We start from the raw sequence: 22,919 nt of genomic DNA, 5'->3' as shown, positions 1-22,919 counted from the left end.
TAGCTGCAGTAAGCCACCTGGATTCAGTGTAGCCAGAATTAGCAGTATGTTTCAAGATGGGTGTCTGGATTGTTCATGGAGATAATGACTGCATTTTTCAAGATCTGTGTGCCTGTTTGTTTTGTTAGATCGGATTGAACCCTAACCAGACATACAATTGATAAACCTGTTGATTTCTACAAGGAATATAGAAGTGATAAAGAATATTAGAGAGGCACATGCATAATCCCATTTCCCATAGCATCGTATGAGAGGCATTAGGATGTGTCATCATTATGCTGTTACACCCCAGATAACAAAGGCAGTATTTTACAGAACAGTGTAATATCACTGACCTCTGCGTTATTCTTCAGTAATCTATGATCAGACTTATCATTTCACCATGTGCATACATCAAATATCCGGCACAGTTTCTGTTCACAGTCTTATTTCCTTCCTGTAATGCAGTGATTGGATGGTGTAACATGAAAGTGTAGCATGTATATAGAGGTATCGTTTTTGTAACAGGTTAGGCAAGAGCAGGAATGGTAAAATAAATGCCAGCCGACCACAGATAATAACACAAATAGAAAGAAACAGATGGAAAATAAGAAGGAAAACAAGCAGTGGTGGGTAAAAAGGAAAAGAAAAAAGAGAGGATGAGAGATCCTGAGGTGAGAGTCTTAGCTGTTTTTACCACAGCTTCGTATTAAGGAGCGAACTAACAGCCAGCTGGGTAACGAGAGGTGGAATTGGAAATCAAGGAGGCAAACACTGACAGTCTGAACTGAGGAGCGGAGGCACAAACAAGGTAATGACAGGAGTGAAGACAGAGCGCAGAGAAGTGGAGAGGAGGTGGGGAGGAAATAATGACAGACTTTGACCATGAGCAGAGTCTGTCTGGGTTGCACACAGACGTAGAAGCGCAGCGTAATTGAAAAAGAACAGGGCCATGTAAGGAGTGATGGTCTATCTTAGGACAAAGCAAGGAAATGACAGAAAGATTCCTCTGCTGCTGTTTCTTGTCTTCTCTGCGTCCCCCCCCCCCCCCCCCCCCCCCCCCCCCCCCCCTCCCCCCTCAGAGCATGGTTTGATTATGATGCCCTTGGCGAGGTGCTAATGTTACATCAGCATTATAAAATCTCATGCTGGATTGGTAGCTTGAGGGGAATCGAGCCATAAATTGAGGCTCTCGGGTTCATTGCCTTCACTACAGGCCTGAATCTTTACACCGACCATCTGCTATCTGATTGCACCTGTCTACGAAGAGCTACTTCTCTTCCTCCTTCCCAAGTCACATTTCCCCCACTGCATAAAGTTTTCTTTATCCTCTGTCCCTGGTGCTTTCCATCCCTCTTTATCGCCAAGCATCCATCCATCAAACCCACTCCACCCCTCTTACTTTCTTCTGTGTAATAAAAATCCAATTCCAGATTTCAGTGCAGAAAAGCCACAAAGTGATACCATGGGGGCTGGGTTGGGTCATATTTAGTTAAGTTGCTGAAAGCGTTTAACAAATAAAGAGAGAGAGAGAGTGCAAAGAGAGCGCGTTAGCAATAATAAAATGAACTCTAGTGGTCTTTGTTAGGCAGACACGTAAAAGCAGGACTCACAATGCAGTATAGGTTCAATACTTGAACCTTCAGAGGATGCCATTCTGATGCTTCTCTCAATCATTTATTGTGTATCACCTCAAGAACTGGGAAAACATTACTTCTTCTGAACATCTAACTTGGATGTAAAATTGTTGTGTTAACTGATAGCAATAGTGACTGTTTTTCTTAATAAATTACATGGTGAATTTAGTTGTCAGGAATTTATGCTACTAAGCTCAAAAGAAAATAAAACTGGAGAGGCTCATCAGACTGCAACCTCCCCCTGCGGTAATCCATCTGTCTAAGCAACTAAGATTTCCCATCCCACTCCAGCTGCTTTATTAGGTACACCTATTCAACTGCACTTAATATCTATTCAGCCAATCATATGGCAGCAACTCAATGCATTTAGGCATGTAGACATGGTCAAGAAAACCTGGTGAATTCCAAACTGAGCATCAGAATGAGGAAGAAAGGAGTTTTTTTGGGTTTTTTTTACATTTTTGGCCACAGCAGCTTTTATCAACAGTGGAGGGAGACAGGAAATGGGGGAAAGATGCAGGGGAAGACACGAGGGCAAATTGGCAACAGGCCGGGACTCAAACCCATGCCACCTGCACCGCAACGCGGCATATGTATGTGGTCACCGGCTTTACCACTAAGCCACCCGGGCTCCCAAGAAAGGTGATTTAAGTGACTCTGAACTTGGTATGGTTGTTGGTGTGAGACTTCCCAGTACGAGTATTTTAGAAATCACTGACCTAGTGGGATTATTCTCAAATAACCACTTGTTAAAGCCGAGGTATGCAGAAGAGCATCTCTGAATGCATCTCTGAATGAGCATATCAAATCTTGAAGCAGATGGGCTACAACAGCAGAAGACCACACTGGGTGCCACGCCTGTCAGCTAAGAACAGGAAACTGAGGCTACAAATTTCATGGGCTCACCAAAATTGGACAATGGAAAATTGGAACAATCTTGCCTGGTCTGATGAGTCTTGATTTCTGCTGCAACATTCAGATGGTCAGAACTTGGCATAAACAACATGAAATGATGTAAATGTCTAGGGGATATTTTATTGGCAATTAGGTGTACCTAATTGTGTGGCCAGTGAGTGTATTGTGAACCATAGTAGAGAAAAGAATACTAAGCCTTAAGGCTGGTGTGCCAGTCAATCTACACCTGCTCTTACTGGCAGAGCTCCCAGGAGAATGCCTTCGGTTGCAATCACCACCTTTAAAAGATAATTGGATGGAAATATAACTTTATTTTTAAAGTTTAGACATAATATTTAGGGTTTTGCATGAACACAAGAGTTTCAGATTAAAGTGCACAACCATAAATATAAATGTAGTGACAGATGACAACACACCCAGACCTTTGGACTCCAGTGTGCAAATGTTTGAGCTTGTCTGAGTAATGATGCAGAACATTAAACCAAATCAGAACTGTGACATTTCTAAATGTATGGATTTGCCATGTTGCTTTGCAGCTTGGGTTCCAAGGTGCAATGCTAATTATGCTGTTTTCCATCAATTTTAGCAAAACCAAGGCACTTGAACTTGACAGGTACTAATGAATGATGCACACAAACAAAAAGCAAAAGAAAAAAGAAAATCTGCTTTCAATATGAGCAGAAGCTCATGCCACACCGAGTTTACCTGAGATTGCTACATAATTCACAAGCTCACACACACACACACACACACACACACACACACACACACACACACACACACACACACACACACACACACACAAAAGAAAGAAAGTGACAGCTGTGGTTGTTTCACTCCGGTAAGCGACATTATGTGATTATGTTCATTTATAACATATGCACTGACGCTCCCATTCAAGCAGATTTGGTCTGTGAGTATGCCTGCACCTTGCTGTTTCTCTGTCACTCTGCATGCATGTATTTCCCGGTGTTTTGGTAACGTGTGTCAGCTCAGTGCGACAAACAAGTGTCACCACCTTTAGATAACCATCACAGAGGCTTTCTGCTTGCTCCTGTTGCCACTCTGGCAGGTCCACTGACATCCCACACTGTTCGGGCTGTCTTGATTTCTGCCCGCGTCCTCCTGTCTGTCTGCAGATCTACCTGTTGAGATTATAGCTGACAATAAACAGGCTAAGTGCAGTGAAACAGAGAAACATTAGATATTGGTGAAATGTAGGTCACTGTCTTGACTTGATGATTTGGTTTTATTTTCACTGTTAGAAATCACAGCATGCACCAGTACAAGTGGAAATGAATTGTGACTGTTTTTAGAGGAGTGTGAGACTTCTGGAGAGGGTTTGCTCTTCTGTGGGGGCCCTCTGTTTTACTCACTATGTCACCTATCACACAGGATTTTTTAACCACCCTTTAATATATTTTGGAAGCGTTGCTACGATGAGAATGGATCAGGGTTTTGTGGCAGTCTAGCATTTCTCCAAGCCTCCTCTGGATTGAGAATCACAGAAGCAAGAAAGAGAGGAGGGGGAGGAAATGTTATTTTTACACTCCTCCTTCCCATCCCTCTGTTCTTATGCGCCCTGTGCACAAACATTTTGAGAAGGCTGCTGTATGTGAATATGCTCAGTTTGTGTGTGTATGTCTGTGTGTGTCTTTGGTGTTTGTATGAAAGATTGATGTTGGCCTAAGTACCTGCCAAGCTGCATCAGACCAGGCACACATGGGGCGAGGAAGAAAGGGGGAGAGAAAAAGAGGAGTGAGAGAAGGAGCAGATGCCACAGACAGAGATGCCTATCAATAATGCAACTTCCACTGAGCTCCCTATTGAGGGGAGGACAGGAACAAATGAAACAGAAGGGGTTAGCATAAAAAAAGCATAAAAATATAGAGTTTGATTAATAAGGAGCAGATATGGGTTAAGGACAAAGAGAGAGGAAGGAAAAAGAGAAATAGGCAAAATAATGAGTGGATGATGCAAAATTTTAAATAGAAACAAATGGAGAAAAGACAGACACAGATCTGCAAGAGAAAGTTTAAAAAAGGAGTAAAGGCCTTGGAGAAATACAGGAAGAACGCATGTAGAAAATGGAGGCATAGAAGAAAAATATGTGCTGACTCAAAATTGTATGCAAAGACATGCAGAGCTGCCATGGTGAGAAAAAGCAGAAATCCCTACATTTCATTACAAATGTATGAAGTTTTTAATCTTTCAACAGTGTCATCATAATGAGATTATTGTCTTGTTATAATGAAATTAAATGGTTTGACATGGTGCTGATGCTGACACTTCTTCTTTTATAAAAGACCAGGATCTGTGCACACAAGGAGCAAAGCGACATTTGCAAAAGCAACGGGTTAGACGGCAGTTCAAAAAGCAAGTGAGACTGGATGATTCTATGCAAATGGTCACACTCGTGTATTTCTTCAGTAGCAGCAGCAATAGTTTTTCAGATCTCCCATTACACCACATCCCAAAGCTGCTCCATTGGATTGAGCTCTGGTGACTGTGGAGACTGTTTGGGTACTTTAAACTCATTGTCATGTTCAAGAAAGCGATTTGACATAATTTGAGCTTTGTGACATGGCGTGTTATCCTGGTGGAAGCAGCAATCACAAGATGGGTGCACTGTGGTCATTAAAGGGATGGACATGGTCAGCAATAATACTCAGTTAGGCTGTGGCATTTAAACGGTGCTCAATTGTTACTAAGAACCTCAAAGTATGCCAAAAATTTATCCTCCACACCATTATGCCACCAGCAGCCTTAACTGTTGATACAAAGCAGGATGGGCCCATGCTTTCATGTTGTTCATATCAAATTCTGACCCTACCATCCAAATGTCGCAGCAGAAATGGAGATTCAGCAGATCAGACAACATTTTTCCAATTTTTGTCCAATTTTGGTGAGCCTGTGCAAATTTTTGCCTCCGTTTCCTGTTCTTAGCAAACAGTAGTAGGACAGGGTGTGGTCTTCTGCTACTGATGAAATGCTCTTCTGCATACTTTTGGTTATAACAAATGTTATTGTTACCTTCCTATCAGCCCAAAATAGTTTCATTCTCCTCTAACCTCTGGCATAAATGAGTTATTTTTCATGCAGAGAACTGCTGCAAACTGAATATTTTATGGCTTTGAATTTTCTGGGCCATTCTCTGTAAACCCTAGGGATGGTTGTGTGGGAAAATCCCAGTAGATCAGCAGTTTCTGAAAATCTTGGACCACATCATCTGGCACCAACAACCATGCCACATTCAAGTCACTTAAAATCCCCTTTCTTCCTCATTCTGATGCTCACTTCAGCAGGTCTTCTTAACCGTGTCTACATGCCTAAATACTTTGAGTTACTGCCACGGGTATATACTGTAGTGGATGTGTGTGTGGCAGTAGACAGCCTCTTTAACCTCTTTACAACCTCCAGGTCATGAGGTAGTTTTGGGATTAGGGTTCAGCTGATTGGGTTTCAGGGTCCTGGTGCTGACTTTTTTCCACAGAAAGCATTTTGGCAGGAAAACCACAGGTGTTGCAAATCACTTTAAATATGTCTGTATTCCTGTTTCATGTCAGTTAGCACCAAGGTCTATATTACGCATGCTGTCTCACTGTAAAGGCTTCTTGCTGTGAATGTTGCCTGCTGGGCTTACCGTGACAGCTTATTGTTTAAGGTACTGTCTCACCTTTAGTAAACTAACACATTTTACAATTAACTTCTGACATACCAAGCATTGCATGGCAGACCCATCATCACAAACTTTACATGACCATGCTATACCGTCCATTGTAATTTTATTATGAAGAATGGAAGCTCAGAGATAAGTAGGGATAGAATGTCCCTACTGTCACTATGGAACCACACAAGTCAGAGAGGAGCAATTAGATTGCCATGTGTGCGTGTGTGTATGCGTGTGTGTGTGTGTGTGTGTGTTCACTCAAGAAAGAAAAGCCCATTAGTAGTAAACAACTATTTTCTCTAGAGAATTCCTAGTTTGTAAATGGGGAGAGGAAATGTTCTTCATGATGATTTAGCTCAGACTGTGTGTGTGTGTGTGCGTGTGTGTGTGTCTTTGTTTTTCATCTGAACATTGTTCACATGTGAATGAGTAAATATGTCAGTAAGCCTGCGGGTCAGCATGTAGTCGTGGGAGAACATTAGTTCTAAGTGGACTTAAGTGTTGCTTCTGGGTTTATGTGTGTTGCGTGTTTGTGTGTCTGTGTGTGTGTGTGTGTGCGCGCACGCTCATCTACACTTGTCTTGGCCCTTGTCTTCTATCACTAAGGCTTTCTACTGTCATGATCATTACTTTAAACTCGCAGTTTGAATTATAGCTCTCTGTGTGCTCTGCTAACTCTGAGCACTGTCACAATTTATTCCTATCTCTGCTACTTCTGATGCAAATTGGGCCAAATGAGCTGTAGCAAATCTCTGCTGCTACAGAATGACACTGACGCTGTTTTCTCATACTGCTTGAAGGTGTCATCACAACAAATGTCTCACATATTGAATCATTTTGTGTTGAAAATTTGACATGGGCTAGGTGCTGCATTGCTGTGTTAGTTAGAAATTAAGGGGAGCTGATGATAAGGCGTTTCAGTCGATCTATAAATGGGGTGCTTGCCTCTTTTAAATATATGTTTGCCTTTTAGAAAGTCAATGAAAACTAGCAGTTAAGATGTAGAGAAACCATTTGATCAGAATATGTGTGTGGCAGCAAGTTTATTATGCTATCAGTCTAACTTATAAGGTACAAAAATAACAATAAGGCTAACTATTAAACACTAAGAGGCTGATGTGCACTGATTGCAGGGATTTGTCATGCTCACTCAGGCTGACTTGCAGTTACCAACATAATGGGTTTTGCAAATAATACTGTGTGCCTACTATAATGCATCACAGAGAAGTGCTGTAGGAAAACAAATGCAAAGGAGGAAGCTGAAGTGTAGTTTTCCATCCATCCATCCATCCATCCATCCATCCATCCATCCATCCATCCAATCCAGCTGAAAGGTGTAGTCTCTTTAACCTGTCCTGTGTCTACCCCAGGATCTTCTCCCTGTTGGACATGCACAGGCACCTCTGAAACACCTCCAACATGCCTCACCAAAAAGGCTTCAACTAGGTATCCTAGTCAGATGCCTAAACCACCTCAGTTGACTCCTTTCAATGCAGGGGAGCAGCAGCACTACTACTAGTGATCCCAGGAGCTATGTTGTCCAGGGTAATTTGCCCCTGGTTAGAATCTCCCAAGAAAAAACGGTACTAGGTGAGGGGCACAATTAAGTGCTATTCTGATGGCACATTCTGATCATGGTGCAGGCCTGGAAGGGCTCAGCCCAAATACCTAGAATAGACCACCCTCATGTGCAACCACCACCTGCAGGATGAGCCATGGAGACCCAGTGCGTGAGTGGCAGTCAGCAGCGGCTTTGGCCGTCCTATCTCTGGCTGCCAAAATTGTCTTAAGGGACATATATTCTTCTTTTCTCCTAGGAGAAAGGAATTATCTACATTAATGTTCAGAAGTTTGTTCTGTTGTTCCCTGTAATCCTATTATATATTCTATCCATTGTTTTTTTTGCTCTCTGACCTGTCTCCTTCTAAATTCCCCTGTTCGCCTGTAATCATCCCACTGGCATCTTGCCCTGACTTTATTTACCTCTGTTTCTGTCACCTTCCACCTTGCCAAATGTCTCTCTTATTAGCACCCTTCCTTCACCCATTTCTCTCCCTCTCCCTCTCTCTCAGTCTGTGTGCTGCATTTCAGCTGTTGTTCAGCTCTTGTATCCAGAGTAAATTAAATCAAGTATAGCAGTCAAATAAACTTAAACTGATAATCACCAAAATTACGCAGGGACACTTAAAGGGGGGAGCAGGTGTGAGACAGTACAAAGGCCTCATGAAAACAAAATGAAGATGAGAGTGCCCCCCTTTTCCCTTATCTCTTTTCTCTACTATCATCTGTGGTCTTGTCTCTGAGTTTTTTGTGCTTAGAAAAATATGTGTGTTGTTTCTTTAAAAAAACAAAACATCATTTTCATTTGGGGAAAATGGTTTTCACATGTATATTCCTTTATTTTGTTTCTCTCTCTTCCACGTGTTTATATGGCACACACCTTTATTTAGACTGCTCTCTGACTTTGACTGTTCTTCACATTTATGCTACATGAGCCCTCTGCAGTTTCCCATGAGACAGTGTTTGTGATAAAAACACGCACACATGCATGGCATAATATGGAAAATGGCTGCATTTGCATGATGCACAGCTCGTTATTCAGCACACGCAAACAAAGCTGACTGCTCTCTTTCTTCCACTACGTTCTCCTATGATACTCCACTCCTCGCACACTCCCTCTATTCCTCGGCCTACACAGCTCCTGAGGGACTCCCTCATGTTGTTGTCTCCCTTCTAACTCTCGTTTTCCTTCTGTTCTCTTTCCTCACCTCGCCCTGTGTCTTTGTTTGGTGTAGCCATCACTCACAAGAGCCATCATTACTCTTTTCTCTTTAGCTTGCTCTCTATCTTCCCCTGTCTTAGTTAAAGTTTTGCCGACAGGCTTTCGCTCACAACAGAAAATTTCTCTGCCCACGTTATTTGTGTCTTTCTCTTTATCTCCCACTCTTTCTCTTCTGGGTTGCTTATGGAAGAGCTGCGGAGAACACAGAGCTGTTAACCAAAGATGTGGCGATCGCACAGATAGAACTCCCATTAACAGGCTGAAACCATGGTATCATATTCTTATTATTGAGTTATGATTTACCAAACTCAATCCAGAACATATCAAAGCATTTTAAATTATCCTTGTGTTTTTGAAAACTTGTACGTAACTTTGTGTCTCTTTCTGTAGTCATACCCTCCTCCATGTTTTCTTCATTTCCCTTGCAAATAGGACAAACAGAACGCTGCAGTAACTGCTTTCTAGTGTAACCGCTGACTTTCTCTCTATGCTCACAGTGTGGGTTTCTCGGAAACTGCAGTTAGACTGAGCTAGACAGCTGCTACGTCATATTTTATTTGGACATTATCTAAGCGCCTATCATGGCATCTTTCTCATGTGTGCCTGATTCTTTAAAAAATTCCCTTGAATCATCTGCTTTTTTCCACTGCTAGGGCTCAATAAGGACTTTCCCAGGTTTTGTCTGCTCAGCTTCACAGTATTATTATTATTACATATAACTACACCATAACAACAAAACTCACAGTGTTTTTTTTTTTTTAACTCCTGGAAAGAATTTTTTCACAGCTTCCTTAACATCTTTATTAAAGCGCTGATTCTGAGACATGCTACCTTACCTCCAAGAGTAATCCTTAATTAAAATTCAAGGCCACAGCAGACTGTCAGAACTGACCTTGGATCTGCCAAGGCAGTAGATAATGGGGCGTCAGCAGCTCTGTTTAATTGGATGGCAGATCTAAGATCAGTGTGGTAGAAGTTGCTGAAGGGGCACATTGCAAGAAGAAAAGGGAACATTTCTGAGAGGGACGGGAGGTTTCATGCAGAGCAGTACATATGATTTAAATGTAAAACCCTGTGGTTGTGACAGGTTACCTGCCTGGGGTGTAAAAAAAAAAGTGCAGATTGTCATTTACCACTGTGTATTATTCCATATGTGCAAATTTGTGCAATTGTCTGACACTGGGGAAATGCTAAACCCTTTAAGTAGCCCTGTGAAGCTGCAGGTTTTTACTAAGCTCAGAGAAAAGACTACCACTTACAGCTGCAAGCAACAAACATAGCTAGCTCCTGTAATTGTTTGTTGTGTCAAACCAGGAATATGAAACACTCACTGGCAAGTCTCATTTCAGAATTTTTTTGTGCTCACTGTCATGTTGTAGAGCAGATTTAGTGCTGAAATGTGGAAAAGGTCTGATGTTTAGACTGCAGAATAAAACCTGTTTACCCTGATTTGCATTTTTGCATAAGGGAAGGCCTTTGAGACTCCATCTTAATCTAATTCTCAGTGTAAGATTTATTTATGCATTCATTTATGAAAACACATGCACACAGTATCAAACACTACAAGATTGAGTATTGGCAACCTTGGTCTATTCATTAAAATGTGTCAAGAAAGCAGTAAATGTGGGTTTTTTTTCATGATGCCAAGTTATTTCAGTAAGGAGAAAGAAAAATCATTTTCAGTTGAAAGAATTGAACATAATTTATTGAAGTACAGAGTTTGAATAATAAATTATTTGGCAATTCCAACAATCCAGCAATAGGACCCCCACGGGAGCCTAGATGCTGGTGGTGGCAGATGAAGGAGGTGAAGGCTTGGATGAGGGTATCTTACTGGCTACAATGAGGTGGAGATGGGGAGGAGGCAGGCTGAACAAATGAGAGTCTGAAAAGATGATTGGATCACTGAAGGCAGGAAAAAAAATTATTAGGCCAGAGGCAAAAGAGATGTAAAGAATAGCCTGGCAGCCTGAACACCCAGGAGTGCAGGGAGACAAGTGAATACAGATCCTCACTGAATGTAGGAATAAGCTGAATTTCTTGACTCGATAAAGCACGATGCAGGGCCAGTAACACTTCTTTCTTCAGTTTATTTGTTTGTTTGAAAGATGCACCAAATAGCAAAGGCAGCAGTGAGCTAGCATTACAAGCATCTAAAATTGGCAGTAGCTTTCTGCCACATGTTTCACATTTAAGGGTTTTAAAAGCCTCCTGCTTTTTAATTTTCTGTATCAAAGCATTGGTATGATTGATGTGAAAGATTAAAACTAATGTAGTATGGCTGCCTAATGAGCCCTTGTTGACATGCTTCTAAATTCAGAGTGGAGCTGAGAGCTGAAGCGCAGCCTCAAGCAGTAAAAGCTTACTAAGAAAAAAAAAGTGTATTTTTGGTGACAAGGAGGCTGTAGGTTATATATATTTTGCTTAATTGCACAGCAGGTTGAAAAGACACCTGCTTATTGCTGTGACTTGCCCACATCTTTTTCACCAAGACTCAAACTCGAACTCTGAAACTGAAGCTATGTTTCAAGTGTTCAAGAGCAGCAGACAGCATACACAAAATTGTGTGTGTGTGTGTGTGTGTGTGTGTGTGTGTGTGTGTGTGTGTGTGTGTGTGTGTGTGTGTGTGTGTGTGTGTGTGTGTGTGTGTGTGTGTGTGTGTCTAGAGGTCTGTTTAACAAAGCAGATAGTACTGTCTGTGTTTACCTGAACCCAACACATCCAGCCCAGAAAATAAGTAGAATACAGAAGCGTGGTGCCCAGCCATGTAGGAGTGGTGACAGATCAATTAGCACTTGTCACAGGCTCTGCCTGTATCTTTCTGCTGCTGCCATCATAGTTGTGTCTCTATTATATGTTTTTCTGTTGCCACTCCTCTGTCTGAGCCACAAGAGCCTTACACTGATACACAATTAACCCCAATTCCCTCTCATCCCGTTTTGTTTTCCCAACTCTTACACATCCTGCTTATTTTAGAATTTCTCTCATCGTTCTCCTGCATCTTTTTTCCCCCTTCTCCTCCTCCTCCTCCAATTTTTCTATGCAGACTGATTTAGAGTCTCTGGACCCTCGTGGTCGGACTCCTCTGCACCTCGCTGTCACACTGGGTCACCTGGACTGCGCCAGGGTCCTGCTGCAGCACGGGGCTGATGTTAGCAAGGAGAACCGCAATGGTTGGACCGGTGAGTGTGTGCACATGTTGTGTGAAGACAGTGGAGTTTATTTGTGGTAATGTGAGCAGTGCACGGCATAAATAGGCTGCATTTGGGAGGGTGCGGGTATGTGGGGGAAAGATGGCTGTGAAGAAGTATTGAATGAATTTTGCGATTCATGCCAATTTCTTATATCTTAAGATATTTTTTTTAACAACACCACTTCCCGCTGGATTTTTGTTTTCTTTTTTTTCTACAATTGCATCCTGTATTTGTTTGAAAAATAAAAACCAAAATCTCATCTCTGCTGGCACAGTCAGAATTTGGTTTCAGGTTCTTGCAATGGGAGGATAATGGAGTATAAAATCAGGTTGTTACCCTACAGCTCTTGTTTTTGCTGTCATCCCTCTCTTTGGTTGTGGCATAGTGTAGCTTGGTAATGAATTAAATGTAATCCAATAAATCTTTGTTATTTTAAGGAGTCAATATTGAGTATATTTCTTTTATCTCTTTACCTGCTTGCATGTCTGTTGGTGCCATCACAGTTGTCGGCCATGCCTTGTAGAGAGCATGTTTTGTATTGGCCATAGCACGCTAGTAAAATTTTGCTATTTCTGTCCATCAAGCCAGAAAAATAGAGCTGTTATTTTAGTTGTTACTAATGTTACTGACAGCCATTCTTGATTGCACCATTTGCCTATCGCCGTCAAACAATGGAGGGCATTATATCAGCGTGCTAACCAAGCAAACAAACATACTGCCTATGTGGTCATTTTGTCTTCTTTACAATGCCACACACACACACCAGAAAATATAATGTGTGTGTTAGCTCAATTCACAAGGTATACTGTTCTAAGGTTGTTCAGGTGTAGGACAGCTGATCAATGATGGGTGAGCCACAGTAATTGGTCATGCCAGCTTCTCCTTTGGCCCACTTCAGTTTCGGCAGTTCTCGCTGCCCTCTTAAATTGTTCATGTACATAAATTTTAGATGAAGGCTGAGTGATTGGCTCTGTTTTAGTCTCCGTCTCTCGCTCTCTCTCAGTTCTTCAGGAGGCGGTGAGCACCAGAGATCCGGAGCTGGTGCGTCTCGTGCTTCGTTACCGTGACTACCAGAGGACTGCCAAGAGACTGGCGGGCATCCCCGTCCTGCTGGAGAAACTGCGCCAAGTGGGATTTCACACAAACACACACACACACACACACACACACACACACACACACATGCTGTCATACACAGGTTCATGAACAGGGATGCGAATAAGTGTGCATATACTGTGTGCAGAATAGATATGCAAACTATACATCCATATCAGGGCTGTTTTGTCGAAAAATGCATTAATTTGAAATGTAAATGAATCTTTGACATCTTTTCTTTCCTGTGCAATTCTTTTTGAAAGTATTAATAACTTTGTTTAACAAGGGAAATACACTCAAAGGATATGTCTTCATGTTCCACAACACTCTGTCGCTCTCTAATCTGACTCATAGCTATTCCCTAAAGGCTTAAAGTGTGCCCTTTTGAAGGCTCAAAAGCATTGATGGACATGCTCAGGCTACCTGTACAGGAGGTTAATGGTCATAAGCCTGCAGCAGCAGATTGTGTTGTAGCTGCTGCACAAAACGGTGACAGAGGTGCAGGGATCTGCCTTCAAACAGTCTGCCTTCCTGTGTATCTGCTCCTGCTGGCTCCGTGATGCACACAATCATACATGCACTTCAGCATACTCTCATGACAGACACAACACCCTCACACTGTGAAAACAGCAAAGAGCACTGGCACTTGAACACACATGAACCCGCAAGCGTTACACACATCCCATCGTTTTTCATCTGCTGCTGCTCTTAGCCACATCATTGTCCTCTCCATCCCTCCATCCATCACTTCTATTATTAACACAGACACACAAACACCCCCCCCCCCCCCCCCCCCCCCCACACACACACACACACATACACATATCTCTTTTTCAGTCCCCTCATCTTTGGCACAGACAAGGAACCATCCCTGCTGCATTTGTTTGCTTTACCTCTTTTTCTTCTCCTGCACATTGGTATTCTCCTCTCCCTGTCTGTTAATCTTTAACTTCATCACTTTCCACAACTCTCCCTCTATAGCTTCCTCTTTATCGATGCTCAGTGTTTTCTCATTTTTCTTCCTTTCTCTCTCTCTGCTCTCCTCCTCCTCCTCCTCCTCCTCCACTGTCTAACCAGGCCCAAGACTTCTATGTGGAGATGAAATGGGAGTTTACCAGCTGGGGTGAGTCCAGTCCTTGTGTCCAATAATTCAGTAGAGCCAGTACTAACCAGTCAGACCTAATAATTTTATCTTCCTCTGAGGCTAAAGACACCTGTTTTCAATTGCATGTTAAAAAGCATTTGCTTTGTATACCCAGTATGAGTATCCATAGTAGATTTATGACACATTTTATGCTTTCTGTTGTAAACTGTACCATTCTTTCACCTGTAGCTGAGGAAATGTACATGTTTGAATGGCTTAAATTAAAGAAAGTAAAATACAAAAACTACGGTGGCCCCAAGAGATCAAATGCACTGCAGCTGTGACACCAGCAAATAGAAAAATGCTGCAAAAACACACAAAACAAAACTGAAGCTGAATAAAACACAACAGAAATTAAAAAAATAAAACACACAATGGAATTTGAATAAATCCGTTGCATTAATGTCTCCCCAAAAACACTTCCATTGTGTTTTATGTGCTTTTGCAGCATTTTTCTATTTGGTGTTTTCTAAAGTTGCAGTGTGTTTGACCTCGCAGAGCCTCCATAAAAAATAGAAAACTGAGACCTAAAGTAACATTTTGTACATATATCCATTAAAAACAGCATTAAGTCAAAGCATGTCTGTGTTCGCCTCTAGTGCCCCTGGTGTCTCGTATCTGCCCCAGTGACACATACAGAGTTTGGAAGAGTGGCCAGTGTCTCCGTGTTGATACCACCCTGATGGGATTTGAACAGATGACCTGGCAAAGAGGAAACCGGAGCTTCATTTTCAGGGGGCAAGGTGAGAGGCTGAACTCTATTCTTGCTCTGTGAGGTGCGTGCACTGTGCCAAAATGCAGTAACAGAAAATAACATTGACTAGTATTAATATTTAAAAATGTAGGTTAGACAAATGAAACTGGGAGAACAACAAAAGTACCAGTAGTTTTTGTGCTAAGCTAAGCTAACCTGCTGCTGGCTGTGGTGGCTTCATGCAGACCACAGAGACAAGAAGCTGGTGTTGATTTCATATGACTCTCTTAAACAAATACAATGATTGTGTTTCCAAAAGTGTTAAACTATTTATCTACAGGATGAGGCCAGATTTCCTCGGTCTTGTATACCCCTTTGTTTTCTTTTGTCCATTAAATCTCTTCTACTGGGATATTAAATGCATGAAGACAGCACTGTTTTTAATGGGCACAGAGAAATGCCGATAAACATGTAGTTGTATTTACCAGCCAAGGGAGCTTCATTTGACGTGAATATGATGGAGCAGGTGTGACTGTACCTTTCCATTGCTCACATAGGCTGATTGCAAAGCTCTTTCTCCCTCCTGTCTGCAGGCTCCAGCCCCCTGCAACCCTGAAATGGTTGGATGCATCCTTTCCCCCCCTCACTACCTTAAATTATCCCTCCTGTATTGACATTTTTTCACATAAAGATCTTCCTCTAAGTGTTTCTTTATCCTGGGCCATGTTTAATTTGCTCTTTCCTTTCCTCTCTCCATCTACTCCGACATCTGCAGCCTCTTCATTTTAATCCTTCCCTCTCTCACGCTCCTTTCTATGTGTTTTGGCATGTTTGCGTCTTGCAGCATCATGGACTTGTGGACTTCCTTACCGCTCTCTCTCGCACACTGAAATGACTCTAGTTTTTCTCTTCCCATCCCACCCTGTCTTTCTCTCAGACTCCAGTGCAGAGGTGATGGAGGTCGACCATGACAGGCAGCTGGTGTTCTGTGAGACCTTGTGCGTCTCGTCCCTTACAGCGCTCTCGCCGGGCAGGGGGAAGGGTGGTGCCTGCAGCAGCACCACTGCTGGGTTGGGTCTTCTGGGAGTAATGCAGCCCACTGATGAGCAGGTAGCAGCCAGGCTCTCTGCACCAGTGGTGACCACGCAGCTGGACACCCGCAACATCGCATTCGAGAGGTCAGAAGAAATATCACTATAGATTGAAAAAATAGACAGAATGTGTGGTGATAGGCTCTAAAAGGCACAGTCAAAATAACCCTGAAAGGTATGAAGCTCGTACACAGCTTTCATTTCAGTCAAAGGACTTGCTCTGTTAATCTGCTGCTTTTTTATGTTTTGTTTTGTTTTTCCATGTGGCGAAAAATCACTCTTTTGTTCTTAGAATTGAATTTCTGTCAGTGTTTTTCTGTTGCTGCCTCCTACACTGCAACCCACAGCTGAGTGGAACGAGTTCAGGCACGTTCTCTGGTGGCTGTCAAAATGCATTTCACAAAATGTAGAAAAATACAAACCAAAGCCACGGCAGTGGGAGGAAATGGACACAACAAAAAGTTGCATAGAACAAAGTAGTGAATTCCACTGAAGAGCACACATTTTTCTTGTACTGTATCTGGGAATATGCTCCTATCACAAAAGCAAAAATGCCCAAATAAATTTACAGGACTAAACCTGATGTGGAGGAACAAATTAGCTTCAGGGTGCCTGAGTCAAGCTCAGACTACCTTAAAAAAAAAAAAAAGTCAAATGCACTGGTGAACAAAAGGAAATGACTTGGAAAAGAGACAGGTTGGACATAAGGTGACTAGAAACAACACCGGGTGCAGAGATAAAAGAATTCGAAAGGAGGATAGAAGAGAGGGAGAGGTGGACCGAGCAGTGTCACGGAGGACAAAACTCATCCTATTCTGGTCAGGTGGAGAGACAAGACTGATGTGACAGAGAGGAAAGGAGAGGGGTAACAGAAGAGGGAGTTTTGTTTGGACAGAGAGGGATGGAGGGGAGAAAATGTAAAGAGAAGGATGAAACAAAAAATGATGGTGAAAAAATTTAGGGGATGGTAGTGAGGGACAGAAAAGGAGGGTGGGACAGGGAAGTATGGAGGAAGGCACGCAATGAGAAAAATGGAGGGAAAGATGAATGAGACACGAGGATATGGGCGGGAAAGCACAATACCGAAGCCAAGAGAAAGAGATATTTGATGGTTTTTGTGGCAGGAGGAGAAAGAGAGGAAGACAGTGATAGATAGGCGAGTAATGGAAAGGCAGCAGTGGCAGGAAGTGAATGTTAACAGATTAAAAGTGAGAAAGAAGACCGAGAAAAGAATGACTCAGAGAAGTGAGCAGAGGAGGAGAGGTTTGTGGTTTGGGGGGTAATCATCTCTCTGTCAAACCTGCACTTCACTGTCACCTCTGTGCATTTTCCTTGGTCAGCATTCCTGTCTACATGCCAGTAATCTATTTGTGATGCTTTACAGCAAACCGCTTTGTCAAGCATCCCAGACGGGACACCTACCTCCAGAGTTATTACGTCTTTATGCAGCCTTGCACACAAAAACTACAGCGCTGCAGTTTCACAGTTTTAGAGTTGGATTCACAAGTAAAATGGTTTCCAGAACCCTTGACAAGGACCTTGACAGTTGATATGTCCGTCTTTTGCCAGTTTAGTGCTAGATTTGTTAAACAAGGGCTACCAGAGGATGCAAAATGTTTAAATATTTAGGCTACAGGCTATTCCTGATCAGATTGTGAGGAGCAAGTCATATGTGACTTGCTAAGGAGCCATAAAGGTGCCACCATGTTCTCCTTCAAAGACATATTTTCATGTCACTTCCGTGTTGAGGATGCATCAGGACATGTTAGCATTTACGCTACAAAGGATGAGTAGTGAACTGGAAGTGGTTACAAGATTACGATGCGTGCTGGCGATCGTTTATGCTTGCGTTGACTGCTGGTCCTCTTGTGATCTGATTGGCCAAGACGCAGTTTTTTTAGTAGTTATAACCTTATTGACATCATTTAGCATGCTAACATTTTGCAAAGTACAGTTCAGGCTTGTGAGAATGCCAATATTTGCACAGTTTGGGACCTTAACCAAAGTAAAGGAAGAAATTCAATGTTCTGATGACTAGAACAGTTTATCCAACAATGATAGGAGACAGGCATGTGAGCTTTACCCTTAGAAGAATTCTCCCAAAGTTTATTTGTAAAAAAATTAATTAAATAAATATGATATCAGTAATAAACTTCAGATATATATAAGGGCTGAAATGAATGGAATAACCATCCTTGAAAAGTGAGTTTCTGTGCTTTGGTCCGTAAGGAGTTCAGTGACACGAATAGATCATGAAGATGTGATATGGCTCACTAACTTCTGGCAGGTTTGCTAATTGCGCACTGAACCGCTCATCTTCACTGGTGACAAACAAGGGCAATGAAAGCAGTGTTTTCAGGCTGCATTTTATGTGTAAAAGATGATTCTGGGTGCTTGCAGTCAATGGGGAGTTGGTTGATTTTACCCTCCGTGTTTTCAATGTTTAGATGCAACTGAATATTGCTTATAACTGCATTGAGATGAGAGAAAAGTGATCTGAGATGTGCTGTGTTGCAGGAATAAGACGGGCATCCTGGGATGGAGGAGTGAGAAGACTGAGATGGTGAATGGATATGAAGCGAAGGTAAAACAGCTCACTGATCACTCGCACTGTCCTGATAAACCACAGCTGCCAGAAGTCAGTTTGGTATTTCCTGAAGGTTCACTTAACTTGAAGGATTCAATTTCCACAATGAATAATCTCCAGAGTTATTTGATGCTTTAAAAATAAAAAAACATAAATCAAGATTCATGAGCACCTAAAACACCAGATGGCCTTTCAAATCAAGTTAAAAAAATAATACATTACCTTGTTACCTTGACCCCATTTGTTTTCTTTACCCCCTCGAGGGATCAATGGGAGGCAAGTGTCAGACTACCGGGCCATCTGTCACTGGTGGGTTTAAAAGCCCTTCAGATGCGCTCTACAGTAAAATGCTGCTGTCTGGAAGGCAACTATTTTCTGCTTCATTGATTTAGAGTTGCAAACATAAACAGACAACACTTACAGAGCTGCTCTACTCCTGGATGCTTTTAGTTCTTTATTTCAGTCGTGTGTCATCCAGTGTAAACTCAGTATCAGCAGCCTGTTCAATATTTAATCAGTACTTTATTTTTATGGTCACTATTGAGGAATTCTGTATTCTGCTGTGGACTCTAGAAGGAAACACATTGAACTGCAGACTAGCAACCAGGGTACAAAAAAAGGGGATTGTTTTGTTTTTTTGCTGGTATGGTGACAAGTTGATTTTGGAGTTATCACAGCTACACGTGTGCTGAAACAATGAGGACGTAAAGTCTGTCTGGGCAAAAAACAAGAGTTATGTCTCCTCTTTCAGGTGTATGCAGCCTCCAATGTTGAGCTGATTACCAGGACCAGAACTGATCATCTGTCAGACCAGAACAAGAACAAGATAAAAGGTAAGTTACTTCATCATGCCTTCGACCACTGAGGTGGTCTTTCTCTGCAGCTACATCACAGCTGGAGTGGCCAAATTTCTCCATTATCAACTCCACGCTGTTGTAACTCCCCTCCCCCAGCCCAAGTGCAGAGACTTGTCCGATAGAAGAGTCACCGATGAGTAGTCCCTCTCACCTGAGCGCGAGGAGATCACCCCGAGGCTGCGGCTAACAGCCCGTAAAGTTCTCTCGGTGGCTCCGTCTCATTTTCTGGTTCAGATCATAAATCAAACAGGATTAGCAGGTCTCTTTCCCTGGACTGTCGCTGTCAGCCAAGATCAACCATCACACACTCTTCTGAGAGGACTCCTCTCTCCCAGGTCACAATCCCCATCTGCACTCTGCTAATATGCAGGTGGAAAGTGTTCCTGGAAACGCTACACTGACTCCTGAATGAGTGACTCACTCCATTTGCCCTTTCCTTGTGCTACTTTTCATCATTTTGTTAATGCTGGAAAAAAAAAAGAACCCTTTAAGTGCTATCTATATATCCTAGGAGAGACACATACCTACTGTATCATCAGCAGCTGTAGACAGATTAGATGACCGAAGGCTGAAATGTAGATGACTGCTTTGAAAACCACACTACAATGATAGACCTTTGCTCTGCTTTTAGCACTCATTCAGTTTGTGGTTTGATAAAGACAACGACAGCACCAAATCCAAACCACACACTATCAAGCTGGTCACGTTTTCTTTCTTCTTTTTTTTTTTGCGCTCAGATCTAAATGAGCAGCAGCTGTTTTGCTTCATCAGTGTGGATCTTTTTAATCCCTTGATGTCTAATTTTCTCACTCAGTTTATTATTGCGAGGAACAGGATCCTGGAGTTTATTTTTTCAGATTTATATTTAGCTTGTTTTTTTGTTTTGTTTTTTGCACTTAACAGATTTTTGAAATCGACAGGACTCAGACCATTACATGAATTAGAATTGATTTGATTTTTGCAGCTTCTTTAGATGTTAATACGTTTGACTTGATGCCAAATCTTTATCCTCATATATCTTAATGTTAAGTAGACCTACATGGCCTACAAGGTCAGGCCCCATCTTATCTTAAAGACCTCATAGTACCATATCACCCCAATAGAGCACTTCACTCTCAGACTGCTGCCCTACTTGTGGTTCGTAGGATACTTAAAGAGTAGAATGGGAGGCAGAGCCTTCAACTTTCAGGCCCCTCTTCTCTGGAAGCTTAAAACTTTCTTTTTTGATCAAGCTTATAGTTAGAGCTGGATCAGGTGACCCTGAACCCTCCCTTAGTTATGCTGCAATAGATCTAGGCTGCTGGGGGGGGGGTGGTCCCGTGATGGACTGAGTGTCCTTCTTCATTCACCTCTTTTCACTCTGTTTATACACAACTCTGCATTTAATCATTAGTTATTATTAATCTCTGGCTCTTGTCCACAGTGTGTCTTTTGTTCTGTCTCCCTACCCTCACCTCCAAGCAGTCGCTGCAGATGGCTGCCCCTCCCTGAGCCTGGTTCTGCTGGAGTGCTTTGTTTGATAGTTGGGATTTTTCTGTTATTGAAGGGTCTTTATGTTACAGTATAAAGCACCTTGAGGTGACTGTTGTGATTTAGTGCTATATAGAAAAAATTGAATTGAACTGAATTGAATCAAGCTGATGCTTGTCTATAAATGGGCCTCGAAACTACATAAAACTGAAAATGTGTAAATTAATAATTTAAAAGCCCATATACTCATAGAAAGTTGCATATGTATGCAGGATACAAAGTGTTACATGGTGCTTTGAAGCACTGTTTCCTCCATAGTTAGTCAGATGAGCGGCTTATTTCTTTATTTATGTGGATGTGCAGACAGCGATGTCATAGAAACGATGAAACTCTGCTGCTCATGATTGGGGAGGGTTTCTTAATCAGCACCACCCAAAATGAAGTGACCTCATTTGTAAGTCCAGGTGGTGTGGTAATAAGTGTCACCCCACCCAAACTGCATTCTGAACAAGTTCACCGACAGTGTGTTGGTTACAAACACGCTCTTGTAAAACTAATATTTTTTGAGACTCTCTTTAGTTTCATATGATAATGAGCATCTTTTATGACTTATAAACAAATTGAAAGATGCCGGTGTTCACTCTTTGCAGAAAAGGGCTAAATTAGTACCAGTATATACAAGAGGGTGCCACTTAGACAGTTCTGGGTCATGGCACCCAGTTAGCCTAAAGGACAATTCCACCTCATCCCACATGCTGGCAGAGCTGGTTTGAAATGACAGGAGAGTTGGAACACGGGAACACTACAACAAATGCATGGTAATGTTTGACAAGCATGATGTCATGCCATGAGTTGGTTATTCTGGATTGTTGGTGGTGATGAAGATTGAGTGAATGCCTTGTGTGGTCATGTGAGAAAGTAATTCGGGGCTTGTCAGAGTTGGCGACATTACTGTTCATTGCATATGAGATTAGAATAGGAATTAGATGTTAGGACCTTGAATATTCTCAAGATTGTGGTATTGTTTTCTGATTTGTGACAAATATGATTTTTCCTACCATTACTGCTCTGTCTGTTTCCCATAATAATAATGGTTATCTCCAAAAATGATGCCCTCTCTCTTTTTATTGGAGCACTGAATGAAGTCGGCGTCTTGAAGTAGTGGTGCATTAAACTGCCATCTTCCGGGGATGAGATAAGGGACTGAACATTAATACGGGGGAAAAGGGGGAAACTGTCTATGATTTAATGAACTGTGGTCTCTAGGATACTAGGGCTGCAGAGCAGGAAAAGGTCAATTCAAGAGGTGGAAGAAGGAAAAGTAAGAACAATGTTGAGATTAAGGGTTTCTCATTGTCCAGCTGCGGTCTATAATTACTCATGTATCAAATTCTGCTGTAAGATCTACTGATATTCAGACTGGATTTCTTAGGCTGTAGAATTCTGCTTTTTTGCTTCGATTCAATTAAGTTGGCTCAGCTTGGTTTGGTTCATTTCATACAGGCTCCTAGTAGATGATAAGAGTACATTACAAAAGCTTGATATAATGCAATAAGCCTGAGCAGAGCATTATAGAGCAAAATAACACTAGGCAGGGGCGATAAATGAGCCCATACTGAGGGCTGTGCAGTGCATCTAAAGTCAATCTGTAAAACTAACGGGGCACTATGTATATTGTATGTATGTGTTGTGATTATATAAGTACATTTTTATAACTTGCTGTTGCTTCTGCTTCTGCTACTGCGCGCGCGTGTGTGTGTGTGTGTGTGTGTGTGTGTGTGTGTGTGTGTGTGTGTGTGTGTGT

General features: G+C 42.1%; 1 protein-coding gene across 2 annotated transcripts in view; it reads left to right on the top strand.

Moving 5' to 3' along the window:
- ankrd13b (ankyrin repeat domain 13B) overlaps positions 1-22,919 on the top strand; it is a 41,207-nt gene that overhangs the window by 3,767 nt on the left and 14,521 nt on the right. For both annotated transcript variants that reach the window (XM_030745376.1, XM_030745375.1), the window contains 7 exons: positions 12,030-12,165; positions 13,181-13,305; positions 14,350-14,395; positions 15,016-15,159; positions 16,048-16,288; positions 18,719-18,785; positions 19,540-19,621. In XM_030745376.1, the coding sequence (XP_030601236.1) occupies positions 12,030-12,165; positions 13,181-13,305; positions 14,350-14,395; positions 15,016-15,159; positions 16,048-16,288; positions 18,719-18,785; positions 19,540-19,621 (841 nt within the window). The remainder of the gene's footprint in view (positions 1-12,029; positions 12,166-13,180; positions 13,306-14,349; positions 14,396-15,015; positions 15,160-16,047; positions 16,289-18,718; positions 18,786-19,539; positions 19,622-22,919) is intronic.

This window comes from Archocentrus centrarchus, chromosome 13 (genome assembly GCF_007364275.1).
Source record: "Archocentrus centrarchus isolate MPI-CPG fArcCen1 chromosome 13, fArcCen1, whole genome shotgun sequence".
Lineage (NCBI taxonomy): Eukaryota > Metazoa > Chordata > Actinopteri > Cichliformes > Cichlidae > Archocentrus > Archocentrus centrarchus.
Note: the sequence above shows the minus strand (reverse complement) of the source record. Positions and strands in the feature narration are given on the sequence as shown.